Source organism: Hypanus sabinus, chromosome 7 (assembly GCF_030144855.1).
Source record: "Hypanus sabinus isolate sHypSab1 chromosome 7, sHypSab1.hap1, whole genome shotgun sequence".
Lineage (NCBI taxonomy): Eukaryota > Metazoa > Chordata > Chondrichthyes > Myliobatiformes > Dasyatidae > Hypanus > Hypanus sabinus.
Genome location: NC_082712.1, coordinates 130,013,758 through 130,040,962, shown reverse-complemented (window position 1 = coordinate 130,040,962; position 27,205 = coordinate 130,013,758). Strand labels below are relative to the sequence as shown.

The 27,205-nt window shown below is 38.0% G+C and overlaps 1 protein-coding gene across 2 annotated transcripts in view; it reads left to right on the top strand.

Annotated features, from left to right (window-relative positions):
* Nucleotides 1-21,822, top strand: part of ddb1 (damage-specific DNA binding protein 1) — a 78,848-nt gene extending 57,026 nt beyond the window's left edge. For both annotated transcript variants that reach the window (XM_059975596.1, XM_059975597.1), the window contains exons 20-27: nt 3,253-3,417; nt 3,963-4,057; nt 5,504-5,674; nt 9,579-9,688; nt 11,558-11,727; nt 14,529-14,631; nt 17,784-17,907; nt 19,726-21,822. In XM_059975596.1, coding sequence (XP_059831579.1) covers nt 3,253-3,417; nt 3,963-4,057; nt 5,504-5,674; nt 9,579-9,688; nt 11,558-11,727; nt 14,529-14,631; nt 17,784-17,907; nt 19,726-19,809 — 1,022 coding nt within the window. In that variant the 3' untranslated portion in view covers nt 19,810-21,822. The remainder of the gene's footprint in view (nt 1-3,252; nt 3,418-3,962; nt 4,058-5,503; nt 5,675-9,578; nt 9,689-11,557; nt 11,728-14,528; nt 14,632-17,783; nt 17,908-19,725) is intronic.
* Nucleotides 21,823-27,205: the final 5,383 nt, after the last annotated feature.

Genomic DNA, 27,205 nt, shown 5'->3' with positions numbered 1-27,205 from the left:
CGCAGGAAAGCAGCGTTCATCATCAGGTCACCACCAGGTTCAGGAAGTTATTAGCTCCTCAACTATCAGCTCTTGAACCAAAGGGGATAATTTTACTCTACTTCACTTTATCATCGAAATATTCCCACAACTTACGGATTCAATTTCGAAGACTCTTTATCTCATCTCGATATTTATTTATTATGATTATTAGTATTTCTTCCTTTTTGTATTTTCACAGTTTGTGACTTTTACACACTAGTTGAATGCTCAAGTTGTGTAGCCTTTCATTGATTCTATTATGGTTATTCTATTATGGATTTATTGAAGAAACCCCGCAACAAAATAAATCTCAGGGTTGTATATGGTAACATATCGTCTTCAATAATAAATTTACTTGAATTTCACATTATTCCATAATTCTTTTCAAATGTTTTCACTGTAATATATCAAAATCAGTATTACAGGACCTAAACTGAGAAAGTAGAACCTCTCCAAAAATTATTTTGGTGTAAGTGTAAGTCAAGTTGCTACATGCAGTTAATTTCAGTATATAAATTACTTCCTTTACATATTTGATACTTGGATATAAGACATTTATCTACAGTCATTTATCATTTAGGTAATTTCAAATTTTTGGTGCTTGGAGGCCAGAAAAATGTTTTCCTTTTAATTAGGTTTTTGCTGAAATTACGGTGCTTATAAAAAGTATTCGCCCCTCTTGCAAGTTTTTGTGTTGCATTGTTTTACAACATTGAATCACAGTGGATTTCACTTGGCTTTCTTGACACTGATCAATAGAAAAGACTCTTGCATGTTGACATGAAAACACATTTCTACAAATTGGCTGAAATTTATTTCAATTATTAAACACAAAATAATTGATTGCATAATTACTCACCCCCTTCAAGTCAGTATTTACTAGATGCACCTTTGGCAGCAATTACATTCTTGAGTCTCTGTGGATAGGTCTCTATCAGCTTTGCCCATCTGGACACTGCAATTTTTCCCCATTCTTTATAAAACTGCTCAAGATTTGTCAGATTGCATGGAGATTGTGAGTGAACAGCCCTTTTCAAGTCCAGCAACAAATTCTTATCCCAAGTCTCAGTTCTCTTGTAGACTGCGTCTGGTTTTCATCCAGGACTTTCCTGTATTTTGCTGCATTCATTTCCCCCTCAACCTTCACAAGACTTCCAGGGCCTGCTGCAGAGAAGCATCCCCACAGCATGATGCAGACACCACCATGCTTCGCAGTAGAGATGCTGTGTGTTGTTTGGCTTACACCAAACATAGCATATAGTTTGATGGCCAAAAAGCTCAATTTTGGTTTCATCAGGCCATAGAACCTCCTTCCAGCTGATTTCAGAGTCTCCTACATACCTTCTAACAAACTGTAGCTGAGATTTCATGTGTGTGTGTTTTTTTTCCCAACAGTGGCTTTGCCACTCTCCCATAAAGCTGTGACTGCTGAAGCACCCACCAACAGCAGTTGCATGTGCAGTCTCCCATCTCAGCCTCTGAAGTTTGTAACTCCTCCAGAGTTGTCATGGGTCTGTAGCTGGTCTCCATCCCTAGTGCCCTTCTTGCTGGGGCACTCTGTTTCTGAGGATGGCCTGCTTTAGGCAGATTTACAGCAGTGCAATTTTCTTTCCATTTCTTGATGATTGATTTAACTGTACAAAGGATATTCAGTGACTTGAAAATTTTTTAGTATCCATCTCCTGACTTGTGGTTTTCAATAACCTTTTCGCAGAGTTGCTTGGAGTGTTCTTTTGTCTTCATGTTGTAATTTTTGCCAGCAGTTGGACCAATCCTGACTTTTAATAGCTGTTGACAGTCCATCTTAAAGGTGCATTACCACCACCAACCAGACAGAATTGCTGTAGAGAGTTGGGAAATAAAACCCTTACTCTTTCTTTATCAAATTAAATTACCCCAAGAAGCCCTATAGATTGAAAGTAATGAAAGACAATATTGTGAATTAAGTTAAAGTCACTTTGACTTGGTAAACTATCAACCCCCAAAGATGGTAGTGCAGCCTGCATTTGGCTTCTTTCAACCTTACTACATCACTTTGTAAAAAGAATATGTTCAACTGGTAAATAAAGATGACAAAACCAATGCACCCCAGAGTGATGTTTACCAACAAGTTAGAAGGAACAATTAAACATAGTATACCCAATTCTAAGTCAAGTCAATATAATTCCTTGCTTGCTTGTTTTACTCCTTTCTCCCCCCCCAGTCCAACAGTTCTAATGTATTCTGTAAAGATATCTCCCCTTATGCCCATTATCGCACAAGTCTTGCCATAATCCCCTGATTCTTAGGCCCACCAACCCCAGCAGTTCGACTTTCCACATATAGGTGTATTTTTACAACATTCATTTGAAACGCCTTGACTGCACACAAGTGATCTCCATTTAACTATGTAACTGCTAAAATCACTGGCTGCACCAGTGATGATTTGGTGTGTTATATTAAAGGGGTGAATACTGATGCAATCAATTATTTTGTGTTTTATATTTGTAATTAGATCACTTTGTAGAGATCTGCTCTCACTCACAGAATGCTGGTGGAACACAGCAAGCCAGGCAGCATCTATAGGAAGAAGCACAGTCGACGTTTTGGGCCGAGACCCTTCGTCAGGACTGAAAGCGACTTCTTCAAAATGAGAAACCCTTCACTGACAAAGAAGTGTTTTTCTGTTGGTCAGTGTAAAAAAAAGCCAAATTAAATCCACTATGATTCAGTGTTGTAAAACAATAAAACACGAAAACTTCCAAGGAGGGTGAATACTTTTTATAGGCACTCTAATTCAAGTAATGTGATACTTTGCATTTTATTACTTATCAGATTATGGATACTCTATGGTAAAAACAGTACACTGTCCGGGCTCTCTTAGATTTCAGGCCAAAGAAAGTGAGAAGTGGTGTGTCTCTTGGCTCTCCTCTTCAGAAGATGATGAATTTCAGACCATTGATTCCAGGAATGTTGGCCAATTTCAAACCGCTCAACCATTTTGGCAAATATTAATAAGCCAGATGATCATGAAATGTAGCACAAATACCAATACACATTTCACAGAATCACTGGAATAATGCAAAGGAGCAAGATCACTGACATTTGAGTAGCAATAATATCAATTGTAGCAGTTAATTTGTACCTTTTATTGAAGGTAAAAGCTTTTATTGGTCTTAATTTATTTTTTATAATCTTGTATTTAATAGGATTGTATTTTAGAAATTTTTAACAATAGCTTTCTGTTTTTAGTACTTCATGCTCACCAGTTTCTTCAAAATGAGTATGCACTAAGTATTGTATCCTGCAAGTTGAGCAAAGATCCCAATACGTACTTTGTTGTGGGTACGGCAATGGTTTATCCTGAAGAAGCAGAACCAAAACAAGGACGAATTATTGTGTTTCAGTACTCTGATGGTAGGTTAAATTATATTTAATGCTGACTACCTTTTGAATAATCCACTTATCCTTTTGGCTTTCTTCCAGTTTAAAAACCTAATATTCCAGGTCATTCTTTCTTCATCTTATGAAAACTGGTATTGGTCTGTTTTGTTAGCCACTGGCCTGCAGTTCTTCTTGCACCAACACTGACTAGTTTTAATCCATTGATTACCACCTCTCATTATTGAGGTTACTCAGCCATTGGAATTTCATCTGCGTGACATGAATTATGGACCTGATTATCTCCAATTTATTTTTCCAAAGCACTATTAGCATATAAAGTTTTTGTTTATTAATGAGCAATGTTGGCCTTCTTGTTCCAAATATAATGTATTTCCAAACAGCTGTTATTACCTTCATTTCCCTCTAATGCAGTTAAGCAAATTAGGCACCATAGTCACAAGTCTTGATACAGATTGTTTATATACTCATTTATGATTAATTTAACACTCTCCATACTTGTTAATGATTCATTTTGAATACACAAGAAATAGTATCTTTCTAAATGTTTTATTCAAAAGGTAAACTTCAGACTGTCGCCGAAAAAGAAGTAAAAGGTGCGGTGTATTCCATGGTGGAGTTCAATGGCAAGTTGTTGGCAAGCATCAATAGCACAGTATGTAAATATTTGTAAAATTTTTAACAACTTTACTAAGATGGCAGAAAGTGTTTCTTTTTATACTAGTCATAACAGGCTATGTAAATTTTTCTAAGACATAGACAGTTTTATGTGAAACCTAAAATAAGAGTGCTTGCTCTATGTTTTGCATTTTAAATCCTTGTACCTCCCTCTGCAACTGGATCCTTGACTTCCTCATTGGAAGACCACAGTCTGTGGATCGGAAATAACATCTCATCCTTGCTGATTTCAACACTGGCGAACCTCAAGGTTGTGTGCTTAGCCCACTGCTTTACTCTGTCTGCACCCATGATTGTGTGGCAAGGCACAGCTCAAATTTGCCAACCTCACAACTATTGTTGGCAAAATTTCAGATGATGACAGAGCAGCTTATAGGAGTGAGATAGATTAGCTGGATGAGTGGTGACACAGCAGCAACTGCACTCAACGTCAGTAAGACCAAGGAATTGATTGTGGGCTTCAGGAAAGGGAAGTTGAGGGAACACACACCAGTCCTCATCAAGTGATCAGAAGTGGAAAGGGTGGCAGTTCCATGTTCTGAGTGTCAACATCTCTGAGGATCCATTCTGGGCTCACTATATTGATGCAATTTCAAAAACGACCTAACAGTGGCTATGTTTCATTGGGAATTTGAGGAGACTTGGTAAGTCATCAAAAGCACTCACAAATTTCTACAAATGTACCATAGAGAGCATTCTAATTGGTCTAACATAATCTATTATGGAGGACTGCATGGGCTTGAAAAAAGCTGCAGAAAGTTGTAAATACAGCTAGCTCCATCGTGCAAATTAGCCCCTCTGGCAGCCAGGACATGGCCTCCTCTCAGTGCTACCATCAAGGAGGAGGTGCAGGAGCCTGAAGACACACACTCAACAGCTTCTTTGCCTCCAACATCAAATTTCTGAATGGACAATGAACCCATGAACTCTTACACAGTACTTATTTTTCCCCTCACTTTCTGTACTATTTACTTAATCTATTTAATTTTTTAAAGTATATAATTATTATAATTTTATAGTGTTTATTACTACGTATTGCAATGTCCTGGTGCCGCAAAGTAACAAATTTCACGACAGATTAATTCTGATTCTAAAAATTGACAGATCCTTTTTCTGCATATAGTAACCCTTAATGAGTACAAATCTTGACTTTGGGTTGACATGTGAGTATTTATCTTTTATGCTTCCTTCCATGATATGGAGGAAGAAGATTTTAAAGGGTCTGTTTCACTTGTTTTTTTGCCAAAGCTGGTCCCACCAAACTGAAAATTGTACAATTTTATCCCTAATTAGATTTCTCAATGTAAGAATGAAAATTCTGTTTTAGTAATTAAAATTTCTTTTTTTTTTCTAAATATGGCATTTTGTAAAGCATGCAAATTGTTATTTTGCTCTGAGATGTGAAAAAATATTTTTATTATAGGTTCGATTATATGAGTGGACTGCTGAAAAAGAGCTACGCACAGAGTGTAACCACTACAATAATATTATGGCCCTTTACTTGAAAACAAAGGGAGACTTTATTCTTGTGGGAGATTTGATGCGCTCAGTGCTGCTGCTTGCCTACAAACCAATGGAAGGCAATTTTGAAGAGGTACAATGCAAATAGAGGTTGTGTCACATTTTTCTTTTAAGTTTTTTGCTGCTCTGCAAGCCCCAATCATGTTAAGTTTTAATGTGTCAGCTTTTAAATTGTTATGTGAATGTTCATTCATAAAAATAATAACACAACTGCCTGCCTTTGATTGCTTTGCAGAGGGAGAACATACTTTCCCTATTGTGGGTAGAAAGGATCATCAGATGCAATCCTGGAATAAGAGGGCTGTTCTGTATGGAGAGATTGGAGTAAATGGGATCTTTTTATAGGATTTGGAAGGGGAATTATGTTATAGAGTATAAAACTTGATTGTGTAGCTGAGTACAAGCCATTTCTCTTAATTGGAGAGTTGGGGATTAGGGATCGGAATAAGATATCAGCCATTCTATTTATTTATTTACTTACTTAGCTACCATACCTATGTGTCGATCCCTGTCTATTCTGCAGTTTAGGATGATTATTTGCAATTCTGTTTGTACGGATTGTGGATGCTCATTCATTAAATATATTTAAGATTGAGATCAATTGATTTTGAGCACTAAAGGGAATCAAGGCATATGAGAATCAGGCAAGAAGAGGAATTAATTTCACTATTTATTTCTGACATTTTGAGTGGCAGAACAGGCTAGAGAGATATTCATAGTCTATTTTTGATCCAACAATGTACTTGCAAAAGGGTTGCTGAAAATCTCATGTACCGGATCTGCTCTTTCATTTCAAACTAAAACCAAACTCCATGAGTATCTCCAATATACATTTTGATGTTTCTCTTTAGTCAGCAGATGTGACTTTGAAAACTTTGCCGCCACTGAATTGGATGTTGAGGGTTGTGTTGTGCAGCTTCCCCATTCCAGACTTCACTCCCTGATAAGGAGAAGAAAGTAGTAATTTAAAAAAAAAGTCTCTTCCATTTCTGACTTTTTTTGGTAAATGTGGTCAATGTATTGGCACTGATACAAATGATAATACTCTTAATTTATCATCTGATATTTCTCCCACTGCTTGTAATTGATTTTTAATTAATATTGGTAAGCTTAAAATGTCATCTACAGACACAACGTTATCTGGAGGAAGGGAACGTTCAATCAGTTACCTTCCCCACCTCCCCTAAAGTATTATATACAATGGAAAGATATTTATGTACTGATTATAATTTGGTTTTATTATAAGAATGATATGATTTACAGTATCCATAAGATTTCAAGTTGAAAGTTACTGAAAAAAACTGTCTTTCTATTGGTATTCTCTGTTATTGTTAAAGCAGTTGATTAATTGATTATAATGCGATAGCTTCCATCCTGGTTGTGCCACAGATTGAAAGATCCAAAGTAGCTGTGGTGTTCACGTGCCTCCAACACTGTTGATTGGTGTTTGCCTTCAGTGAAAGTCTTCAGCAAGCTTGTGGAGTGATTTTATCATTAACATGATGCAAACTGTTAAAATCATCCAGTCCAAAATGCACTTCAATTACTTCAAGTTTCAGTTGACTTATCATATCATGGATTTATCATATTTTCAAAAATAGGTGGCTATTTGGGCAATCAATTCTATATTAAGTCTCTGTAATTCCATCAATCCCATTTTCCCTGTAAAACTCTCCCCACCCCCTCCCCCTTTCCCACTAATATTTCTATTTTTTGCAGAAAAGACTTCTGTAACTTTTGGCAGAGGTTCTGTATTTAAATTAGATCAAAAATATCTGTTCTGTCACACCTACTTCACTGCATTCTACTCCACGGAGGTGATTGTAGGAAATCACCTTCAGGAGGCACCTTCGTGAACTCTCAATCCCCGATGACCCTATGATTCAATTTCTGAGACTGACGTGAGAGTATCCTTCATGAGGACTGATCAGCTGGCTGGAGTATTTGTCAACCTCTTGCTTCAATAGTCTGAGGTACCCACCTGCTTCAAGCAGGCTTCAGTGATACCGATGCCTGAGAAGAGCGTGGTAACCTGTCTCAATGACTATGATCTTGTAGCACTTATACCCACTTTGATGAAGAGCTTTGAGAGGTTGGTGATGAAACTTATCAGCTGCCTACAAAGTGACCTGGATCTGTTACAATTTGCCAACCGTTACAACAGGTTTACAGCAGGTGCCATTTCATGGGCTCTTTACTGAACTCTGGAACATCTGAACAGTGAAGGTGCATAAAACCTTGGCCTCAATACCTCCTGTGCAATTGGGTCCTCAGTTTCCCTCATTTACATATCCCCAGTCAGTTCAGATTCACAACAACAACCCCTCCACAATCTCAATCAGCACATGGCTGTGTGCTTAGCCCCTGCTCTACTCACTTTGCACTTAGGATTCTGAGGCTAAGCACAGCTCCAGTGCCATATTTAAATTTGCTGATGACATCACTGATGTTGGCCGAATCAAAGGTGGTGAGTTTGGATGAAACCAGTTGTAGATATTACTATGGGGACAATGTATGCCTACTTTATTCATGTTCCATAGTCTTTCAATTTCCTCTTTTATTTCAGCATACTTTTAGTATTTTTCACTTGATTTCCGTGTGCTTAGAATGGTTGTGACTACTAAGTAAGTTGCTTGTTAATCTGTAACATTATATCTGGACAGTTATAGATTGTCCTATATATAATAATGGATCGGTCATAATATAATTTGTAGGACTCTGACTCTAAAATTGGATCTGGCTTGTATTTATAGTAAAGTCTGGTGTCTTTCATGAGTTTGTATTTTATAGCAAGATTTTGGTGAATAAAATTTGCCACTTGATTGTGCCTTTGTAAGTAATCAGATTGAGTTAAACTACAGTAGGATCCTGCAATGTGTTAGATTGTTTTTGGTTTCTCTTAGAATTTTCTGCTTTTGTCACCTTGAATTTTTTGGTCTTTATTATGATTTTTTTGATAATTTTTTGTGTTGGTCTCCTGGCCCTGTTCTGCCATAAGGAACCCCTCTTCTGGGAAGAGGTCTCCAACTCTGAGCTAGGCATTTGATGCTTCCTTGTCGACATCTAGTCTGCTGAGATCATAGGGACGTTTTCCATGGAGAGTCATACTCTTCCATTGGTTAACTTTTCTTCTCCTATAATGATAATTTCTTCAATTTACTAGGTTGTGTTTTTATTTTAAGCTTAGTAGTGTGTATTTATCAGTATTGCATATACTTGTGTGGAGAGTTACCTGTTTTTGATGATGAAAGTTTTTTCCTTAGAAGTTTTATCTGACTGCTATGTAATTTTTTTTAGACCTGTTTTCTAAAATTTGTCATTTCAGTTCTTACTTTTCTTTATACATTTTCCATATCGGTTTTGGATCAAGATATTATGTTAAGAGAATATGTTAATATGGGTATAGTGAAAGTGTTTCTTGCATTTGTTATATTTTTATTATTAAACTCTGGCAGATTTTCTTAAGCCTGGTGTAAATTCTGTCAAAAGTTTGCCCTTTATCACACTAATCTCTTTTCTTTGCTTGTTGATGTCTCACTTACTTTCATATTCACCCTTAAGTCGTGTTATATCCTGCTGCTCTGTTTTATATTCGAGTAGCTCCATTGCACCTTACTCTACATTTACTATTCTAGTCCAAAGTTCTTTAGAAAATCTATCTTTAGAAAATAGTTCCATTATTTGAATTAATTGCTTTAGTTTTCCTCATGAAGGAGTATATAATCATTTTTTTGCTCAGTTTGTCTTTTGTACATTGTTTATTTGTTCTATAGAGGATGGTCATTATTCTATTGTGTTTCGTGTATTTACTATGATTGCCCACAAGAAAATGAATCTCAAGGTTGTATACAGTGACATATATCATCTTTGATAATAAATTTACTTCAGACTTTGAATACTGCCACAGTTTCTACCTAGCATGTAATTGAAATAGAAACTTGAAAATTAACTTGATTCCTTTATTGTTTTTATAAAAGATTGCCCGAGACTTCAACCCTAACTGGATGAGTGCTGTGGAGATATTGGATGATGATAATTTCTTGGGTGCAGAGAACTCCTTCAATTTATTTGTATGTCAGAAAGACAGGTGAGCAGTTCTAAAAAGGTATTTCCACTCTTACAGGTAATCTTACGTTGATTTTATGGTATATGCACTCTGGCCTTTGAGTGGTGGTGAGATATTTGAAGGGATCCACAAGTAGACTGAATTAAAATTACCTATAAAGATGAATTATGGCAGGATAGTTCAACAGTGTGCAATGTACATTCTGTGCTATGCTGGAGGCAATGGAGACAATTACAGTATCAAACTTTGATTTCTCGGATTCTGGAATTTTGGGGCTACTGTGGAGTTATATTCACTGTGGCACATCCGTGTGGACGTTCATGAAAGGTCGCGGAGGCTAGAATACCGGAGGTATTGAATGAGTATCAACTAATTTTTGGAAAGATTAAAGAACTGAAAATTGAACTGGATCAAAAGAGGTAATGTTGCCTAGAGCTGATCAGCTGTGATAGTTTTAAATAGTGAAATGCAGTCCTTCAATTGTGATTGTTGATGTTTACACACCCGTCCCCCACCAACCCATGCTGGGGAAGTGCTGCAGGAGCTCTACAGTGCCATCAGTGACCGTGAAACCACTCATCCCGATGGTGTCTTCATTGTTGCTGGTGACTTCAATTATGCCAACTTAAAAACAGTCCTAAAGTTGCACCAGTATGTCAACTTTGCAACCAGAGGAGGGAATATATTAGACCTGGTTTATATATATATATTTGTAGAGCCTACATGGCTGTTTCCCACCCTCACTTCAGCTACTCGGACCAACACATCCACTTTCCTAAGCCCTACGTACAGACCACTGGTTAAATGAATCAAACCTGTTCACAGGGAGATCGGCACCTGGTTAGAAGGTGCCACCTTGGTGCCATCTCAGTGCCACAGGTCTGCTTTGAAAGCAAAGACTGGAGCTTATTCGAGGCAGCTGCTTCTTTCAACCTTGGTTTTGATTGTTTAAATGGTATACGGAGTAGAACAATTGTTTCTGTGCTGTTAGCTTTGGCAGGTTGTGTTTGTCTATTATTGTGACTTAATTGAAGATCAGACCACATTTTAATGCTAATTAATACTGAAAACCAGATAAGTGCAAAGGGTTCACAAACTTTTTCTCGCAACTGTACAATCATCACGTGAACATTAATGAACACTGCCAGGGCAATCCAATAACCGTGTCTGACAGCAGAGGTTCATGTACTGCTCTGGGATTAGAACACTGCCTTCAGATCAGTGGACAGGACAACTGTGTGGTCAGTGAGAGCCACACTCTCCAGAGCCATCAGTACACATTTCACTCCCCTTCCTTTTGTCTCACCTCCTTCACCACCGCTCCAGATAATACCAAACCCAGGTCTTAAACTTGGTACACTGCCCAATTTCAAAATGAGCTTCCTCAGCCATAACCATTGAGCTACCAAAATTAAGTATTCCATTCCAAACATCACTAATACGCCTCACACCTTTTCCTCATGATACAGGAACAGTTCTTAATAGTTACTTGACTTCTCCTGAGTTTTACTTTTCATAATCTTTTTTTATTTGATCTTCCCAATAGAACTATCTTTAAGTTATAGCTCATTTTGAATCTTTATGTGAATATCATAGTTAATATAGTTATGACCTCTTAAAGCAAATCTCCACAGCTTCCCACGTTAGTGAGTTGTTTAGATTTTCCAGTAATATTTTCTACGACTCTGTTCACAAATACCAGGTTCCACCAACTTCTGTGTGTGTTCCAGCAACAGTGAATGCTGTACTTCATTAAATTGAAGGAATTTCTTTTTCTTCCCAGATACTGACTTTTTAACGTGATCGTGTTTTAAATTATCTGTAGCATTTTGAGATTTCTGTCTCAGTGCACTTGCAGCAATGGGTTTGTGTTTGTGTTTTCGTTTTCAGTGCAGCTACTACAGACGAGGAAAGACAGCACCTCCAGGAAGTAGGGCTTTTCCACCTTGGCGAGTTCGTCAATGTGTTTTGTCATGGTTCGCTGGTGATGCAGAATCTTGGTGAGACATCAACACCTACACTGGGTTCAGTGCTGTTTGGTACAGTCAATGGCATGATTGGTAAGTATATATATATATATAAGTTTGAAGGAACAACAAAAGCTACTTGAAGCATGCTTATTACAATGAGCTGCTCTGATTACTCAGGGAGGAACCTAGCCTCCTCATAAAATGTGAAGACCAAGAAATTATAAGTTTCTGTCCACAGTTTGTATGAGTGAGTTATCTTAACGAGTGTTAATAGAGCCACAACACAATCCATAGCAGAAAAACAGAATGGTGATCTCTGACACATCTTCCCTCCCCTCTTCTCTCTGCTTTCCTTTAGGATTTCTCTCCATGACTCCATTGTCCACTTGTCCCTCCCCACCAATTCCCCTCCAGACATTTAATTCTTGCACACAAGTGTATCTGCAGATGCTGAAATCCAGAGCAAAGCACGCAATGCTGGGGGAACTGTGAGCAGATCTGGCAGCTTCTATGGAGAATAATAAGCAGTTAACATTTCAGGCCGAGACCCTTCATTAGGATTGAAAAGGAAGGGGAAAGAAGCCAGAATAAGGAGGAGGGGGAGAGGAGGGAAATACAGCCTGGCAGGTAATAGGTGAAGCCAGAAAAGAGGAAGGTAGGTGGTTGGGGGGATGAAATGAGAATCTGGGAGATGATAGGTGGAAATGGTAAAGGGCTGAAAAAGGGAAAAAAATCTGATAGGAGAGGAGAGTGGACCATGGGAGAAGGGGAAGGAGGAGAGGCACCAGAGGGATGTGATAGGCAGTTGAGGAGAAGAGTAGGAGTAGAAGGGGAACCAGAATGGGAAATTGAGAGAGTGAGGGGGGGGGGGGGGGAGAGAGGATAGAAAGGACTGAAAGTTAGGGAATTCACTGTCTTGGAGGCTTCCCAGATGGTGTATGAGGTGTTGCTCCTCCAACCTGAGAGTGGCTTCACCCTGGCAGCAGAGGAAGCCGAGGACAGAAATGTTAGAATGGGAAGTAGAATTAAAATGGGCGGCCACCGGCGGATGGTGTGAAGGTGCTTAACGAAGCAGACCCCCAGTCTACATCACTGATGTAGAGGAGGCCGCACCAGGAGCATCAGATATAGTAAATGACCCCAACAGAGTGAGGTGTTGCCTTATCCCTGCAATTGCGCTAATTGTTATACCTGACCCTTCCTCACCCTCTTCATCACCACCTTTCAGGGCCCCATACTGTCCTTTCAAGTGAGGTAGCACTTCACACATGAATCCATCCTGTCATTTATTGCTTTTGGTGTTCCCAATACAGCCACCTCTACAAGTGTGAGACTTAATTCAGATTGGAGGATCACTTTGTTAAGCACTCTGCTCCATCTGCTTTAGCAGTCAGCTTGATGGCTAGCCATTTTAATTCAATTTCTTACTGCTGCACCAACATGGCCTCCTCTACTGCTATATTGGTACTGGAGGATCACCTCATATTCGAACTTGGTACTTTCAAACCTGACAGCATTGATTTCAGCAATTTCCAGTAACCATTCCCCTCTGTTTCCCCCTCCTCTTTATTTCTGCTTATCCTTCTGATCCCTTTACCTCTTCTTTTCCCCCTTCACCACCCTCATGTTCTGCCCATCACCCACACTTTCCTCCTGCCACCTTCTTTTATTCTGTCTACTGTCCTCTCCAATCAGATTCCATCTTCATCAACCCTTTGCCTCTTCCACCTATCACCTCCCAGCTTCCCACAATATTCCCAATCCCCTGTAGCCCCTGCCTCTCATGTACATACCTTCACTTTCTCACCTGGACTCGCCCATCTGCCAACTCATACTCTTCTCCCTTCCCCCACCCTTTTATTTTGGCTCTGCCCTCTTTCCAGCCCTGATGAAGGGTTTCAGCCTGAAATGCTGTCTGTTCATTTCCTCCAGTCTTTCATATGTCTTTTCCAGATTTCCAGCATCTGAAGCATTGCTTGTGTGTCCATGGCAATTTAATGCACTTTTGTCTTTTAAATGGAAATAATTGCTTTTCGTTCTGCCATTGTTTGATTTGGAAAGTTTGTTTATATTGCAAAAATATATTTTGTCCTACTGCTCTCTCTTGCCATTTTGTTCAGATTTTTTATTCCTCCTTGTGAATGACAGAAGTCCAGTTACAAGTATAGGGGAAGTAAAGAGATCATCACCAGTCATAAATCAGTGAGAGTATTGATTTTCCTGGAGAATAATAGATTATATTCATCACAAAGTCACAGGGTTTGCAAGTCTAATAGTGTTTCATCATGGTTTTCAGGAAGAATAGTACACAGGATTTATGCCTTTGTCTCCAGTATGAATCTTTACAGTTAAGAACTGATGCAAATAAAATAGTAAAATGTTGCAAAAAACCTAGATTTTCCTGCATTGGATTATTTGTGTGGTCACTCACTTAAAATCTAGATATATGTAATGACAGAACTGACAGAGCCTTCACAAGCTTCAAATTAGAATGACCAAGAACAATTGAAGCAAAGTTGGAGAAAGGAGCCAAATGCCTTTTTTATTTGTTTAGAAAAGTTTATAGGGGGTTTAAACCTGAAAGGTAGCTGGTGGCAAGGCCTTTCCATCTGGGAAGCAAATGATATGGTTGGCTGAACTGCAAAAAGAGGTGCTAAACAGAGGGCCAAAACTGGTCGAAAGGGTAGGTAACTTTTAATAATTGTTTGCAAAGTAGAAAAAGAGGCTATATTGAGGGACAAATTTGTAGAATCTGGCAGCTGAAGTCATGTTTGCAGGGTCAGTGCTCCAACCTTGTACTACTTAAAAATTAATCAACGTGTTAAATAACGTTTTAAAAGAAATTACACTATCTGTCACTTACAGTAATTTTACTGATGATTATTTTACAGGTTTGGTTACTTCATTATCTGAGAGCTGGTATAACTTCCTTTTTGAAGTCCAAAATCGACTGAATAAAGTTATCAAAAGCGTGGGCAAGATTGAACATTCATTATATCTTTTCTATGAAGTCATCTACATGGGATTATGAAGGATTACATACTATGTATATCACAGAAATAGACCATGCCCCAACTCATCTATACTGGCATTATGTTTTGTTTGTGCCTCCATCTTTTTTTCTCACATCCAAGTCCCTATCAGTATGACCCTTTATTCCCTGCCCTTCATAATTGTTCATCCCAGTTTGGCAAAAGAATAAACCAGGGAAGATAGTGCACCAGTGGCTGACAAGGGAAATTAGGGATAGTATCAAGTCCAAAGAAGAAACATATAAATTAGCAAAAAAAAAAGCGACACACCTGAGGACTGGGAGAAATTCAGGGATCAGCAGAGGAGGACAAAGGGCTTAATTAGGTAAGGGAAAAAAGACTATGAGAGAAACTTGACAGAGAACATAAAAACTGACTGTAAAAGCTTTGAAAAGAAAAAGATTGGTCAAGACAAATGTAGGTCCTTTACAGTCAGAAACAGGTGAATTGATCATAGGGAACAAAGACATGGCAGACCAATTGAATAACTACTTTGGTTCTGTCTTCACTAAGGAGGACATAAATAATCTTCTGGAAATAGTAAGGGACCGAGGGTGTAGTGAGATGGAGGAACTGAGGGAAATACATGTTAGTAGGGAAGTGGTGTTAGGTAAAATGAAGGGATTAAAGGCAGATAAATACCCAGGGCCAGATGGTCTGCATCCCAGAGTGCTTAAGGAAGTAGCCCAAGAAATAGTGGATGCATTAGTGATAATTTTTCAAAACTCCTTAGATTCTGGATTAGTTCCTGAGGATTGGAGGGTGCCTAATGTAACCCCACTTTTTAAAAAAGGAGGGAGAGAGAAACCAGGGAATTATAGACCGGTTAGTCTGACATCGGTGGTGGGGAAAATGCTAGAGTCGGTTATCAAAGATGTGATAACAGCACATTTGGAAAGAGGTGAAATCATCGGACAAAGTCAGCATGGATTTGTGAAAGGAAAATCATGTCTGACGAATCTTATAGAATTTTTTGAAGATGTAACTAGTAGAGTGGATAGGGGAGAGCCAGTGGATGTGGTGTATTTAGATTTTCAAAAGGCTTTTGACAAGGTCCCACACAGGAGATTAGTGTGCAAACTTAAAGCACACGGTATTGGGGTATGGTATTGATGTGGATAGAGAATTGGTTGGCAGACAAGAAGCAAAGAGTGGGAGTAAACAGGACCTTTTCAGAATGGCAGGCAGTGACTAGTGGGGTACCGCAAGGCTCAATGCTGGGACCCCAGTTGTTTACAATATATATTAATGATTTAGACAAGGGAATTAAATGCAGCATCTCCAAATTTGCGGATGACACGAAGCTGGGCGGCGGTGTTAGCTGTGAGGAGGATGCTAAGAGGATGCAGGGTGACTTCGATAGGTTAGGTGAGTGGGCAAATTCATGGCAGATGTAATTTATTCTGGATAAATGTGAGGTTATCCACTTTGGACAGGAAAATTATCTGAACGGTGGCCGAATAGGAAAAGGGGAGATGCAGCGAGTCTGGGTGTCATTGTACACCAGTCATTGAAGGTGGGCATGCAGGTACAGCAGGCGGTGAAAAAGGCAAATGGTATGTTGGCATTCATAGCGAAAGGATTGGAGTACAGGAGCAGGGAGGTTCTACTGCAGTTGTACAAGGCCTTGGTGAGACCGCACCTAGAATATTGTGTGCAGTTTTGGTCTTCTAATCTGAGGAAAGACATTCTTGCCATAGAGGGAGTACAGAGAAGGTTCACCAGATTGATTCCTGGGATGGCAGGACTTTCATATGAAGAAAGACTGGATCAACTAGGCTTATACTCACTGGAACTTAGAAAATCGAGGGGGGATCTTATTGAAACGTATAAAATTCTAAAGGGATTGGACAGGCTAGATGCAGGAAGATTGTTTCCGATGTTGGGGAAGTCCAGAACAAGGGGTCACAGTTTAAGGATAAAGGGGAAGCCTTTTAGGACCGAGATGAGGAAAAACTTCTTCACATGGAGAGTGGTGAATCTGTGGAATTCTCTGCCACAGGAAACAGTTGAGGCCGGTTCATTGTCTATATTTAAGAGGAAGTTAGATATGGCCCTTGTGGCTAAAGGGATCGGGGGTATGGAGAGAAAGCAGGCACAGGGTTCTGAGTTGAATGATCAGCCATGATCATACTGAATGGCGATGCAGGTTTGAAGGGCCGAATGGCCTACTCCTGCACCTATTTTCTTTGTTTCTATACTTGGCCTTAAATGCATCTAAACCATTTGCAACAGCTCAATCCCAGTGGTGGTTGGTTCCACGCTTATACCATTCAAGATATTAAAAAACAATTAATTTGGATTTCTTTTTCATTTTGAATTAAGTTATTCCCACATTTGAAAAAACTTCTTCTTTGTTTTTCATCATGTTAGGCACCTGTATAATTTTCTGAAGGTAAAAAGATATCCAATTAATTCACTCTCTCATTTGTATCCACTGATATTTTTGGTAACATCCTTCTAAATTTCTGTTGCTTCTGTATCCTTTTTAGAATAGTTGGGACTGTACAAGGTACTCCAGGTGTGATCTAACCAGTGTTTGATTATTTAGCATAACCCTCTCCCCCTATTATTCTCTGAAATGATTTCTGAAAGGCTGAAGGAAATTATTGGAATGTTATTATGAACATTATCTGCATAGCCAAATTTTTATTATTAAACTGGAAGAGTCTGTTGGCTGCAAATGTCATTTGAAGTGCTTTTGAATGTTTTTAAAAATCTAAGTCCATTCTCAAGCAGGACATATTTTTCTTCAAATCTTTGAAACAGAGTTGGAGAATGAAGTTCACATTTTGCTCCACATCAATTCTTTGAATATGAGTTCTACATCACATTTATTACAATGCTGTCAGTTTATGAATGCAGCTACAAATGCTAGTGACCAATGGGAAAAATAAGTTTTCCTGCGACATTTGTTAAAACTAATGCTTCATTAACAGTACAATGATCCTGATACCTCTTTGAATCTCTGAAATTGGGAGCTGAGAGTTGTAAGGTCTGAGGGATGTGTCTGAGAAGAAAAAGAGAAGTTTTCTTATTTATCTGGAGAGCAGATTTAATGCGACTTTTTCATTTGCTGCTTTTGAAAATCTTTCTTCCTTGACTTCTCTTTACTTGGAGATCATTTCACTCCGAAAGGAAGACTGAACCTGCTGCAGGTTTCATAGATGGAGACCTTATAGAGAGCTTCTTGGATCTTAGCCGACCTAAAATGCAGGAAGTGGCTGCAGGGTTGCAGGTAATGTATGACTATGTGACTCATTAAGTGAAGGAATTCTGTTTAAATAACGTCATTAAAAGTAGCTTTTCTCCAGGGATAGAATTGAAAGGGGTAAGATCATTGTACTAGATTATGCTGAGAACTCCACGGAGCTATTGACTGGATGCATTGCAAGTGTGAACACGCTGCAGACTCCGGTACTTGTACACTGTGTGTAGAAATAGAAAAGATACCAAAGCAATCTCTTACTGCATCCTAGAATTGGGTCCTGGTATATTCTGTACATTGCACAGAGACCAGATAGTCTTTGTATGAAGTATCCAGCGTTGCTTATTTAGTCACTTTTTAATTTCAGTGTAATTCATTTTAATTAACGGTTTCATTTTTTAAATTATTTAAATAATTTCAAAAATATTCCAGGAAAAAAGTGATAGTCCTTCAACAACACAGCCTGTCACTGTGGTCGTATTGGCTCCTTTGGAATGTAATGTATTGTCCAAAGGTCTCTTCATCACTCGTAGCCTGATCCACATGACAAACAGTGTGGAACTGAAGCCTAGGTGTTGGGGAGCCATAAAGGCCACAAAATGCTGCTGTTGCTAGACTGCTAGTTCAGGGAGGTACATGCAGGTTGCTTTATTTCACTTTTTCTGGATGTAACAAGATCATCCCACACAATTTTATCAATACAGTGAAGTATATGGAAAATACAGAATATGCTAATTTCTCTTGTGTGGTGGCACAAAATGTACAAAAATGGAATAAGTAGTAATAATGGAAGATGGTTGTTTTGTAATCAGTTTACTGTTCTCCAGACCAACCCTTTTCCATTTCCCTTGGATGGGGAAAGTACTTGTTCATTTATTGCAGATTTCTAATGGAAATTATTAATGTAACTTTGGGAAAATGTTTACAGCCTGGTAATTTTAGATCAGCACAATGAATTATGATTCAAAAGTTTTAAAAACTTAAAAATATTTTGACAGTGCATAGACTAAAACAATCTATTTGCATAAACTCTGTGCAGCAGAATCAAATAATAATTTCATATTAGCATTTTAAATTTCTGCAGTTATATGTGACCAAGGACAATAATTTATGATCAAAATGTGATTTCAAATTTGTAATCCAAATTAATGGCTTGTAGTTCAGTTGAAGTGAGTATTAGACTTTGATCAAGACTTAGTGGAAATAACTTACAGTATTTGATCATTTAAAGAATATAATGTCTTGAAGTACAGAGTTCAAGGTAAATTTATTATTAAAGTATGCATATGTCACCAGATACTACTCTGAAATTCATTTTTCTTGCATGTCACCGGCTTTCAATTACCAAGTATTGCCAAACTTACAATGGGATTCAACTCAGCACGCACAAAATGCTGGAGGAACTCAGCGGGCCAGGCAGCATCTATGGAAAAAAGTCAGTCAATGTTTTGGGCCAAGACATTGACTGTACTCTTCTATAGATGCTGCCCAGCCTGTTGAGTTCCTCCAGCATTTTGTGTGTGTTGCTTTGATTTCCAGCATCTGCAGATTTCCTCTTGTTTGTGATGGGATTCAACTCCTCTTTTAATTCCTGAGAAGATACTGCATTATTAAACCCCGACTTCCAAAAAGTGATGTCCCTGAATATTTTTATTTTCCATCACTTCTATTAAACCCCATGAGTTTTTGTAGGAAGATTTGTTCTGACCTATTGAGCATCTTTTGCTGATTAGAGGTTTGAGTTGAAATCAGCAGATAAATCCCCTGCATTGTAGTTGGCAATTCTTATTACTGTAGCCTGAAAATGTTGAGCATGGTGTTTTAAAAGATTGTTGTTCTTTTTTCCAGATTGATGATGGAAGTGGGATGAAAAGAGAAGCAACTGTAGATGATCTGATAAAAATTGTTGAAGAATTAACTAGAATACATTAGCCGAACACTGGAGATCTGCTGTTTATCAGTGATGATGCTGGTATTATTGGAGGGTTGCAGTGAACCTTAGTACACAATTAAAAGAACTACAACATATTTGTGATATGAACCAATAATGTCTGGGACATAAAGTTTCTTCGCTCATAGTTGTGTTTTATTACTTTGTCCTGAGCTGCTGTTGGGACATTATTGTTCATATGGATAGGAACTGCAGGGAAACCAATAAAAATCACGTTTCCCATAATGTTAAAACAAAACAAAAATTAAATTTAAAATTACCCACAGACAGTGTGTTATTTTTTATTCTCCACCTGTCATGGCAAGATTAATATGGTACATTATACTTTTTGGAAAGGTGAAAAGACGGAAAAGCCAAGTAATGATCTTGGGACTAGACTCTAGAGCCAGTTGCTTTGAAAATTCCTTCCTTTTCAGGTGCGACTCTCATACCATAATTGAATTTGTCTTTAATGTTGGTTTTGTTGAACTTTGCGAGTTGTATCCCGAGCATTCTTTGTTACTTAGCTGACAAACTCATTTGTGTGGCTATTATGAAAATATGCAATGCAGTAGTATGTATTTTTCTGAAATTAGATGAAGGAACAGTACTAAAGTAGCTTAACTTTAAATTTTAACCAGTTTTACCTTGACCTTGGTGTTGATCAAAACTAAGAATCAATTACAGTCCTCTGCAAATTGTTAATTAAATTATTGCACATTTATGGCACCATATTTGGAAGCTGAACTGTGCCAAATGTGCTTATTGTCACCTCAGTGTTTCCATACCTTGAAAATGATCTGGGGATCAGGAAAAGCTGTTGGAAAATTCAATGTAATATCATATGCTGAATTTTTTGTTAGTGAGACCCTGAGCTGCTTAAGGAACTACATCTGTTGATATTCACGTGACTAAAGTCAAGAATCAAACTGTATCAAAGTGTTTTGTAAAGAACAGCTGTGTGTGTCACTTAGTATGCTTTAAAATAACACATTTTCAGGGTTCAAAATTACACAAATGAAAAGGTAAGAATCTGCTGTATTACAGGTGTGTATTGCACATTTAGGCATTGACTACTAATGATGCTAATACCCAGAAGTAACAGTGACCATATGAATATAAAGTCAGAACTGCCAAATGCATGTTAATTACACAGTGTGGTAATACTAATTGAAACAGATTCTGCATGTCATTGATTCAAATAGTGTTAAATGTTATTTTGATGCCTGCCATTTGCTTGGAGGTAAAGAATGGCAGTTGATTTACAGGGAATCAATATTACATGGTACACCCTTCCTTAAAAGAAAACCTGACCTTTTATGTTAGAAAGATAACCTAAAATGGAATGTTGAAATTAAAGTGAATGTACCGGTCAGATTTGTCAGTAACTCAGAATAAAACTTAGCAGAAGCATTAAGAGAAGCACTCCAAAAAACATTTCTTTGACATTTTCAGTTTTGATGACCTCCCCATAACCTGGAAGCTATTTTTGTTTCATCATCATTCCAACTCTTCTAAATCAGGAGGATGAATGATGTGGCCTGCTTTGAGGGGTAATTTAATTTTAAATGTGTTGGAATTGTGAGCAAAAGTCCATCTTGTTTATTCAGGTTGCTCTGAGGTGACACAATAACCAAAGCATATCCTGACATATGGGCTGATACTTTGGTTTAAAACAATTGTGTAAATTAAAGGGAGATGATCTGATAGTTGCTGTCAATTGCATCTGGTTCTAGATCTTTTTTTGAATTTGGGCCCAAAATCACAATCACTGTGAAGCTGGTATGCAGAAGAGCATAGTATGATGTTGTATGCCTGTTCTCTCTAATTTTGAGCTCCCTTCATAATACCTGGAGGAAAAAATTAATATTCCCCATTGTGGCTGTTTAACAGAAAGCATGTCCTTTTGTAGGCTGAATATAAAACTGCTTTATAAATAATGAACAAATGTGCACAGTGCTTGAACATTTTAATGAACTTTGTTATTTTCATCAATAAATTTCTGTTTCAAAGTGTATTGTGTTATTTTTTATTTGTGCCTAACAAGCTGATATGAAAGGCTAAGTATAAGATGTGATTTGATTGCATGGGTTGAAAGGTACAGTGGTTTCTGTTTACTAGGGCCATTCGTTAATTGTAGCTTATTTGGGCTAACTCTTAAAGAACAAAAACTAATCAAGAAAATAGCTGGGATTCCCTTTGTTTATTTGGGACACTGCCACTTAACGGGCAGGAAATTTGCTGAACAGTTTCTAACTCGTGTCAGTCATACGCACTTACGTGGCTGTTAGACACAATACCATACTTGACGCAAACGGTTTTTCCAATAGCATCAGTTGTGTGTGTTTGTGTTCAAAAAGCAGGGATTTTTGCCACTGAGATTTGGCAAGAAATATGTAGTAAGACAATTCGGAACTGTTTTCCTCATCGTGTTTCAAAGCATTCAGACTTGGAGATGCCAGAAACGTCCTGGAGTGAAATTGAAACAATTTCACTACTTCAACAAGTTAGGAACTATGAAGAATTTGAAAGTATCGACAATCATCTTGAATGTTCCAATGAAAATGGACATTTGGAGGATGTAATCATCGAAAAGATTGTATGAAGGCAGTCCATTAAGTATCGGGTATCTGCTGATTTTGTCGAACAAAAAAACATGATAACGTACACTGGATTAATTCCTCTGTTGATAACTGGAACTAATACAGTTTCATAGCACTGTAGTAGTACTGATAACATTTTAATTTGTTCTGTTTTATTTAAATACATAATTTGTTACTCAGTTAAGTGGTAGTTTGCCTTGTTTTATGCCTTTTTAACTATTTCTATGAAGCTTCAGCTAATTGGGACAGCCTCTTAATTGGGCTAAAATGTACTTGTCCTAATATATCCCAATTAGCTGGAATCCACTATACTTTGGCATCAACAATTGCATGTAAAATTACAGTAACCTTTGATGGACGCAGGCCCACGCCACAAGCAGTTCTTTAAAAATAGGAATAATGTGGGAAATGAAAAGTTGATATGGACGCAAGAATAATGGTTCGGTGTTGAGCTGAAGAACTCTGCGTGTAACCATTGTGAAAATAATGCGCTCATTGCTGAAACTGGCCAGAATGGAAATTATAATCATCCCTTGCCAATGCAGACATTTTTTAAAAAGTTTGTTTACAGTAAAATGTGGAATGATGGCAAAGTCATTGCAGTGTATCTAGAGAATTTTACATGCTTCATTATAGTTGATATGTAACTTGTGATTATAAGTATAACCTCATGTTACATGTTAATAACTGATTTTCCACCAATTGTTAACTTCAGGTTTGGCTTGGATAGAAAGAGAGTGTTAATGAATGGGGATTGCTTTTCTTTCCTCTTAAGATACAATGTAATGGATGTTGCTGTCATATCATTAAGCCAAGTTTGGAAAGCTCTTTTGTCATTGATATTTGCAGGAGCTTCATTTCTTGCAGGTACTCAAAATGCATGTAATACTGACTTGTTGGCAAATAATCTAAAATAAAATTGTTTCTCCATAGTTAGTATTAGCTTTGCGTGTTTCCCTTTATTAATTTTATGAATTTGACAAATGTAAGATTTATAATGTCACCATTCAATAATAGGAAATCATAATTACAGTATAATTTAAAGGATTTGTTAGAATGTTTAAAATGTATTTTTGCTCATAGAGGTCCATAAAAATTGGATGTAATCTTCTAAATAAAACAGATGAAATCAAGACCTTGTTTGCCAAGTGACACTGGAAATCTAAACTTGTTCCCACAAAAGTTGTTGATACTGGGTCAAGTCAGATTTCAAATATGGGAGATTAATGTTTGTAAAAAATGTTATGAAATTGAAGAAACTATTGTCCTGGTAAGAAATTTGCACATGAGAGACAGGAGTCGGAGTTAGGATAATGGCCAGGTGGTCAAATTGGCAGGATATGAATCCTGCAGTTCCACAAGGATCTGTGTAGTGCCATCATCTTTTCACCATATATATAAATGGCATTATTCATTAGTCATTTGTGAGTGTTTCTTATGAAGCGCTCAATTATTATTACTATTTCCTGGTACGATAAGTACACTCACTGGGCATTTTATTAGATATACCAATAAACCTGCTTATTAATGCAAATATTCTTCATGTAGTAGCAACTCAATGGTTAGAAACATGCAGTCATGATCAAGAGATTCAGTTGTTGTTCAGACCAAATATCAGAATGGGGAAGAAAAGTGATCTCAGTGACTTTGAACATGGAATGATTGCTGGCGCTAGAAGGGGTGGTTTGAATATATCAGAAACTGCTGATCATCTTGGATTTCACACACAATAGCCTCTGGAGTTTGCAGGAAATGGTGTGCTAAAAGACAAGAAAACGTCCAATGAGCGGCAGTTCTGTTGGAGAAAACACTGTTAATGAGAGAGTTCGGAGGAGAATGGCCAGACTGGTTCAAGTGAAGTGAAGTTCATTTAACTACATACAAGTATATAATGTACAAGGGGTGATTGATAAGTTCATAGCCTAAGGTAAAAGGAGTCAATTTAAGAAAATCTAGCACATTTATTTTTCAACATAGTCCCCTCCTACATTTACATACTTAGTCCAGCGGTTGTGGAGCATACGGATCTTGGACCTCCAGAAAGTGTCCACAGCAGGGGTGATGGATAAGTTTGTGGCCTAAGGTAGAAGGAGATGAGTTACTAACTTCGAACTTTCTGCATAATCTCTCAAGAGTTAACCTCCATGTGCATGTAATGACAGCTGTATAACTCGTCTCCTTCCACCTTAGGCCATGAACATACCAATCACCCATCTGTGGACACTTTCTGGAGGATTAAGTATTAAGTAATTAAGTATTCTGCTGTACAGAACAGTTTAACCAGTGACACTTGAATACAATGTGGCCAGGAGTTCAGAAGCCTAATGGCCTAAGGAAGAATTTGTTTCTCATCCTGACCGCTCTTGTTGATGGCAGAAAGTCAAAGAGGATGCTGGATGAATGGGTGGAATCCTTAATACTAAGGGCCCTGCATATGCAGCACTCCTGATAAATGTTCTTGATGGATGGTAGCGAGATCCCTATGATCCTCTCAGCTGTCCTCACAGTCCTGTCGCATGACAGGATAGTGACAGTAACTCAAATAAGCATGCATCATGATGGTGGTGTGCAGAAGAGCATCTCTCAATGCACAACACTTCAAACCTTGAAGTGGATGGGCTACTGCAGCAGAAGACTGAACATGCACTCTGTCCACTTTATTAGGTACAGGAGCTACTTGGTAAAGTGATGATTTATTTAGTGGTGAGATATCACCTGTTGTAGATCGTAGATATTTGGACCATGTGAACATAAAAGATGATAAACGCAAGTGATTCTGCAGATGCTGAAAATCCAGAGCAATTCACACAAAAGTGCTGGAGGTGCTCAGCTGGCCAGGGAGCATCTGTGGAAGGAAATAAACAGTCTATGTCAGCTGTTCACCAGGACTCATCAGCAAAGATGATAATAGAAGTCAGAATAGTGATTGACATTGGGGCTTGCACTTGTTTCATTCCCGTGCACTTGCTGTTCTTGTTCTAATTAGTAGAGATAAAAGATTTTGTGTATTACTATCAGAAAAGACATGGTAATTTCTTTAGTGAGTCTTTTAAATGGTATAGACTCTCACATTGTTCCACTGACAGAGGACTGGAAACCATTCAATTGAACTATTTTGTCTTCAGTGGTGTTCAGATTCATAAGTGTTGGGCAGAACTCATCCACGCAATTGAGGCATAATCCAATGAGCCGGATTGCACCTTCACATTTACAAAACTACCTGGGGTCAGTCCCAGCAGGGTGCCTAGTCTCTGATCTTGTATTTACATGCTCCATCCTGATAAGTTTCTAGTAAATGGTGACCTACCCCAGGACAGGCATGAAAATTACAGAGGTAATGGGATGAAAGATTGCTTATCTTTGATGAAATAAAAATAGCATGGAAAGCAAAATAAGCGAACATGCTAAATTACAGAGATAATACTTAAATGAACAGGCAAAATTATGGCAAAAGTTCCAGTACAGGCAAAGGCACAGGCATGCTTTTAATCTCTAAACAAGCAAATTCTGCTTGTTATTAGGGTTTAAAATTGAATTGTCCATTGTAGTCTGCAGCTCAAAGTTAGCTTAAACTAGTATCAATTTTTGATGTTCTGGTGCAAGAGATTCATGGACAATTCTTGATGGGAAATATCAGCAAATTCCTGTGCAAATGGGATCTGAAATTGCCTTAGCTCAAAGTTCAAAGTAAATTTATTATGAAAGTACATACATGTCACCACTTCCAACCCTGAGATTCTTTATCTGCAGGCATACTTAGCAAATATATAGAACAATAACTAAACAGAACCTGCAAACAGTGAACAAACTGTGCATATGCAGAAAATAAATAATAGCAATAAATAACGAGCATGACATAACAAGAGTCCTTATATAAGTGTAGTTAACCCCTTTTGGTCAAGAGCCAGATGGTTGAGGGGTAGTAACTGTTCTTGAACCTGGTGGGTGGGAGTCCTGAGGCTTTTGCACCTTCTACCTGATGGCAGCATGGAGAAAAGAGTGAGGCCTGGGTGATGAGGATCTTTGATAATGGATGCTGCTTTTCATGTAGCTATGCTCAATGGTTGGGAAGGTTTTACCTCTGATGTACTGGGCTGAACCCACAACCTTTTGAAGGATTTTCTGCTCAAAGGCATTGGTGTTCCCATACAAGGCCATAATGCAGCCAGTGAGCACATTTTCCAACATGCATCTATAGAAGTTTACCAAGGTTTTTGATGATATGCCGAATCTCCACAGGCTCCTGAGGAAGTAGAGTGTTACTGACCCTGTCCACCTCTGATCCTCCAATGATTACTGGCTTATGGATCCCTGGGTTCCCTCTCCTGTAGTCTACTCAGTTCCTCAATCTCATTGACATTGAGTGAGAGGTCGTTGCTATTACACCACTCAGCCAAATTTTCAAACCTCTAACTTACAGGCCCCAGTTGCACACAGATTAGTAGTAGAAGTATATTTAAAAGAAGAAGTAGTAGTTTCATGATCTGACTGCAGGACGTTGCCATTAGCTGGTGCCATATTGCATGCATGATGAATTTCTATGAATTCTGTTAGTGTTTCATGTAATTAAATGATTTAATGCAATTCAGTTTCATAATTAACATTTAATAATCATACTAATTTTAATTAGAGAAATTTTGCAGAGTGTATCCTGTATGTGTAAAGAGCAATTTTAAATACAAAGTTAATAAGTCTAAAGGAAAAAAGAAAGTCATCAACTTTGGTTCTCTTTGGAAAAGATTTGTACTTGGTGAATACACAACAAGATGTTTGGTGAGATTAGAATAAGGACCTA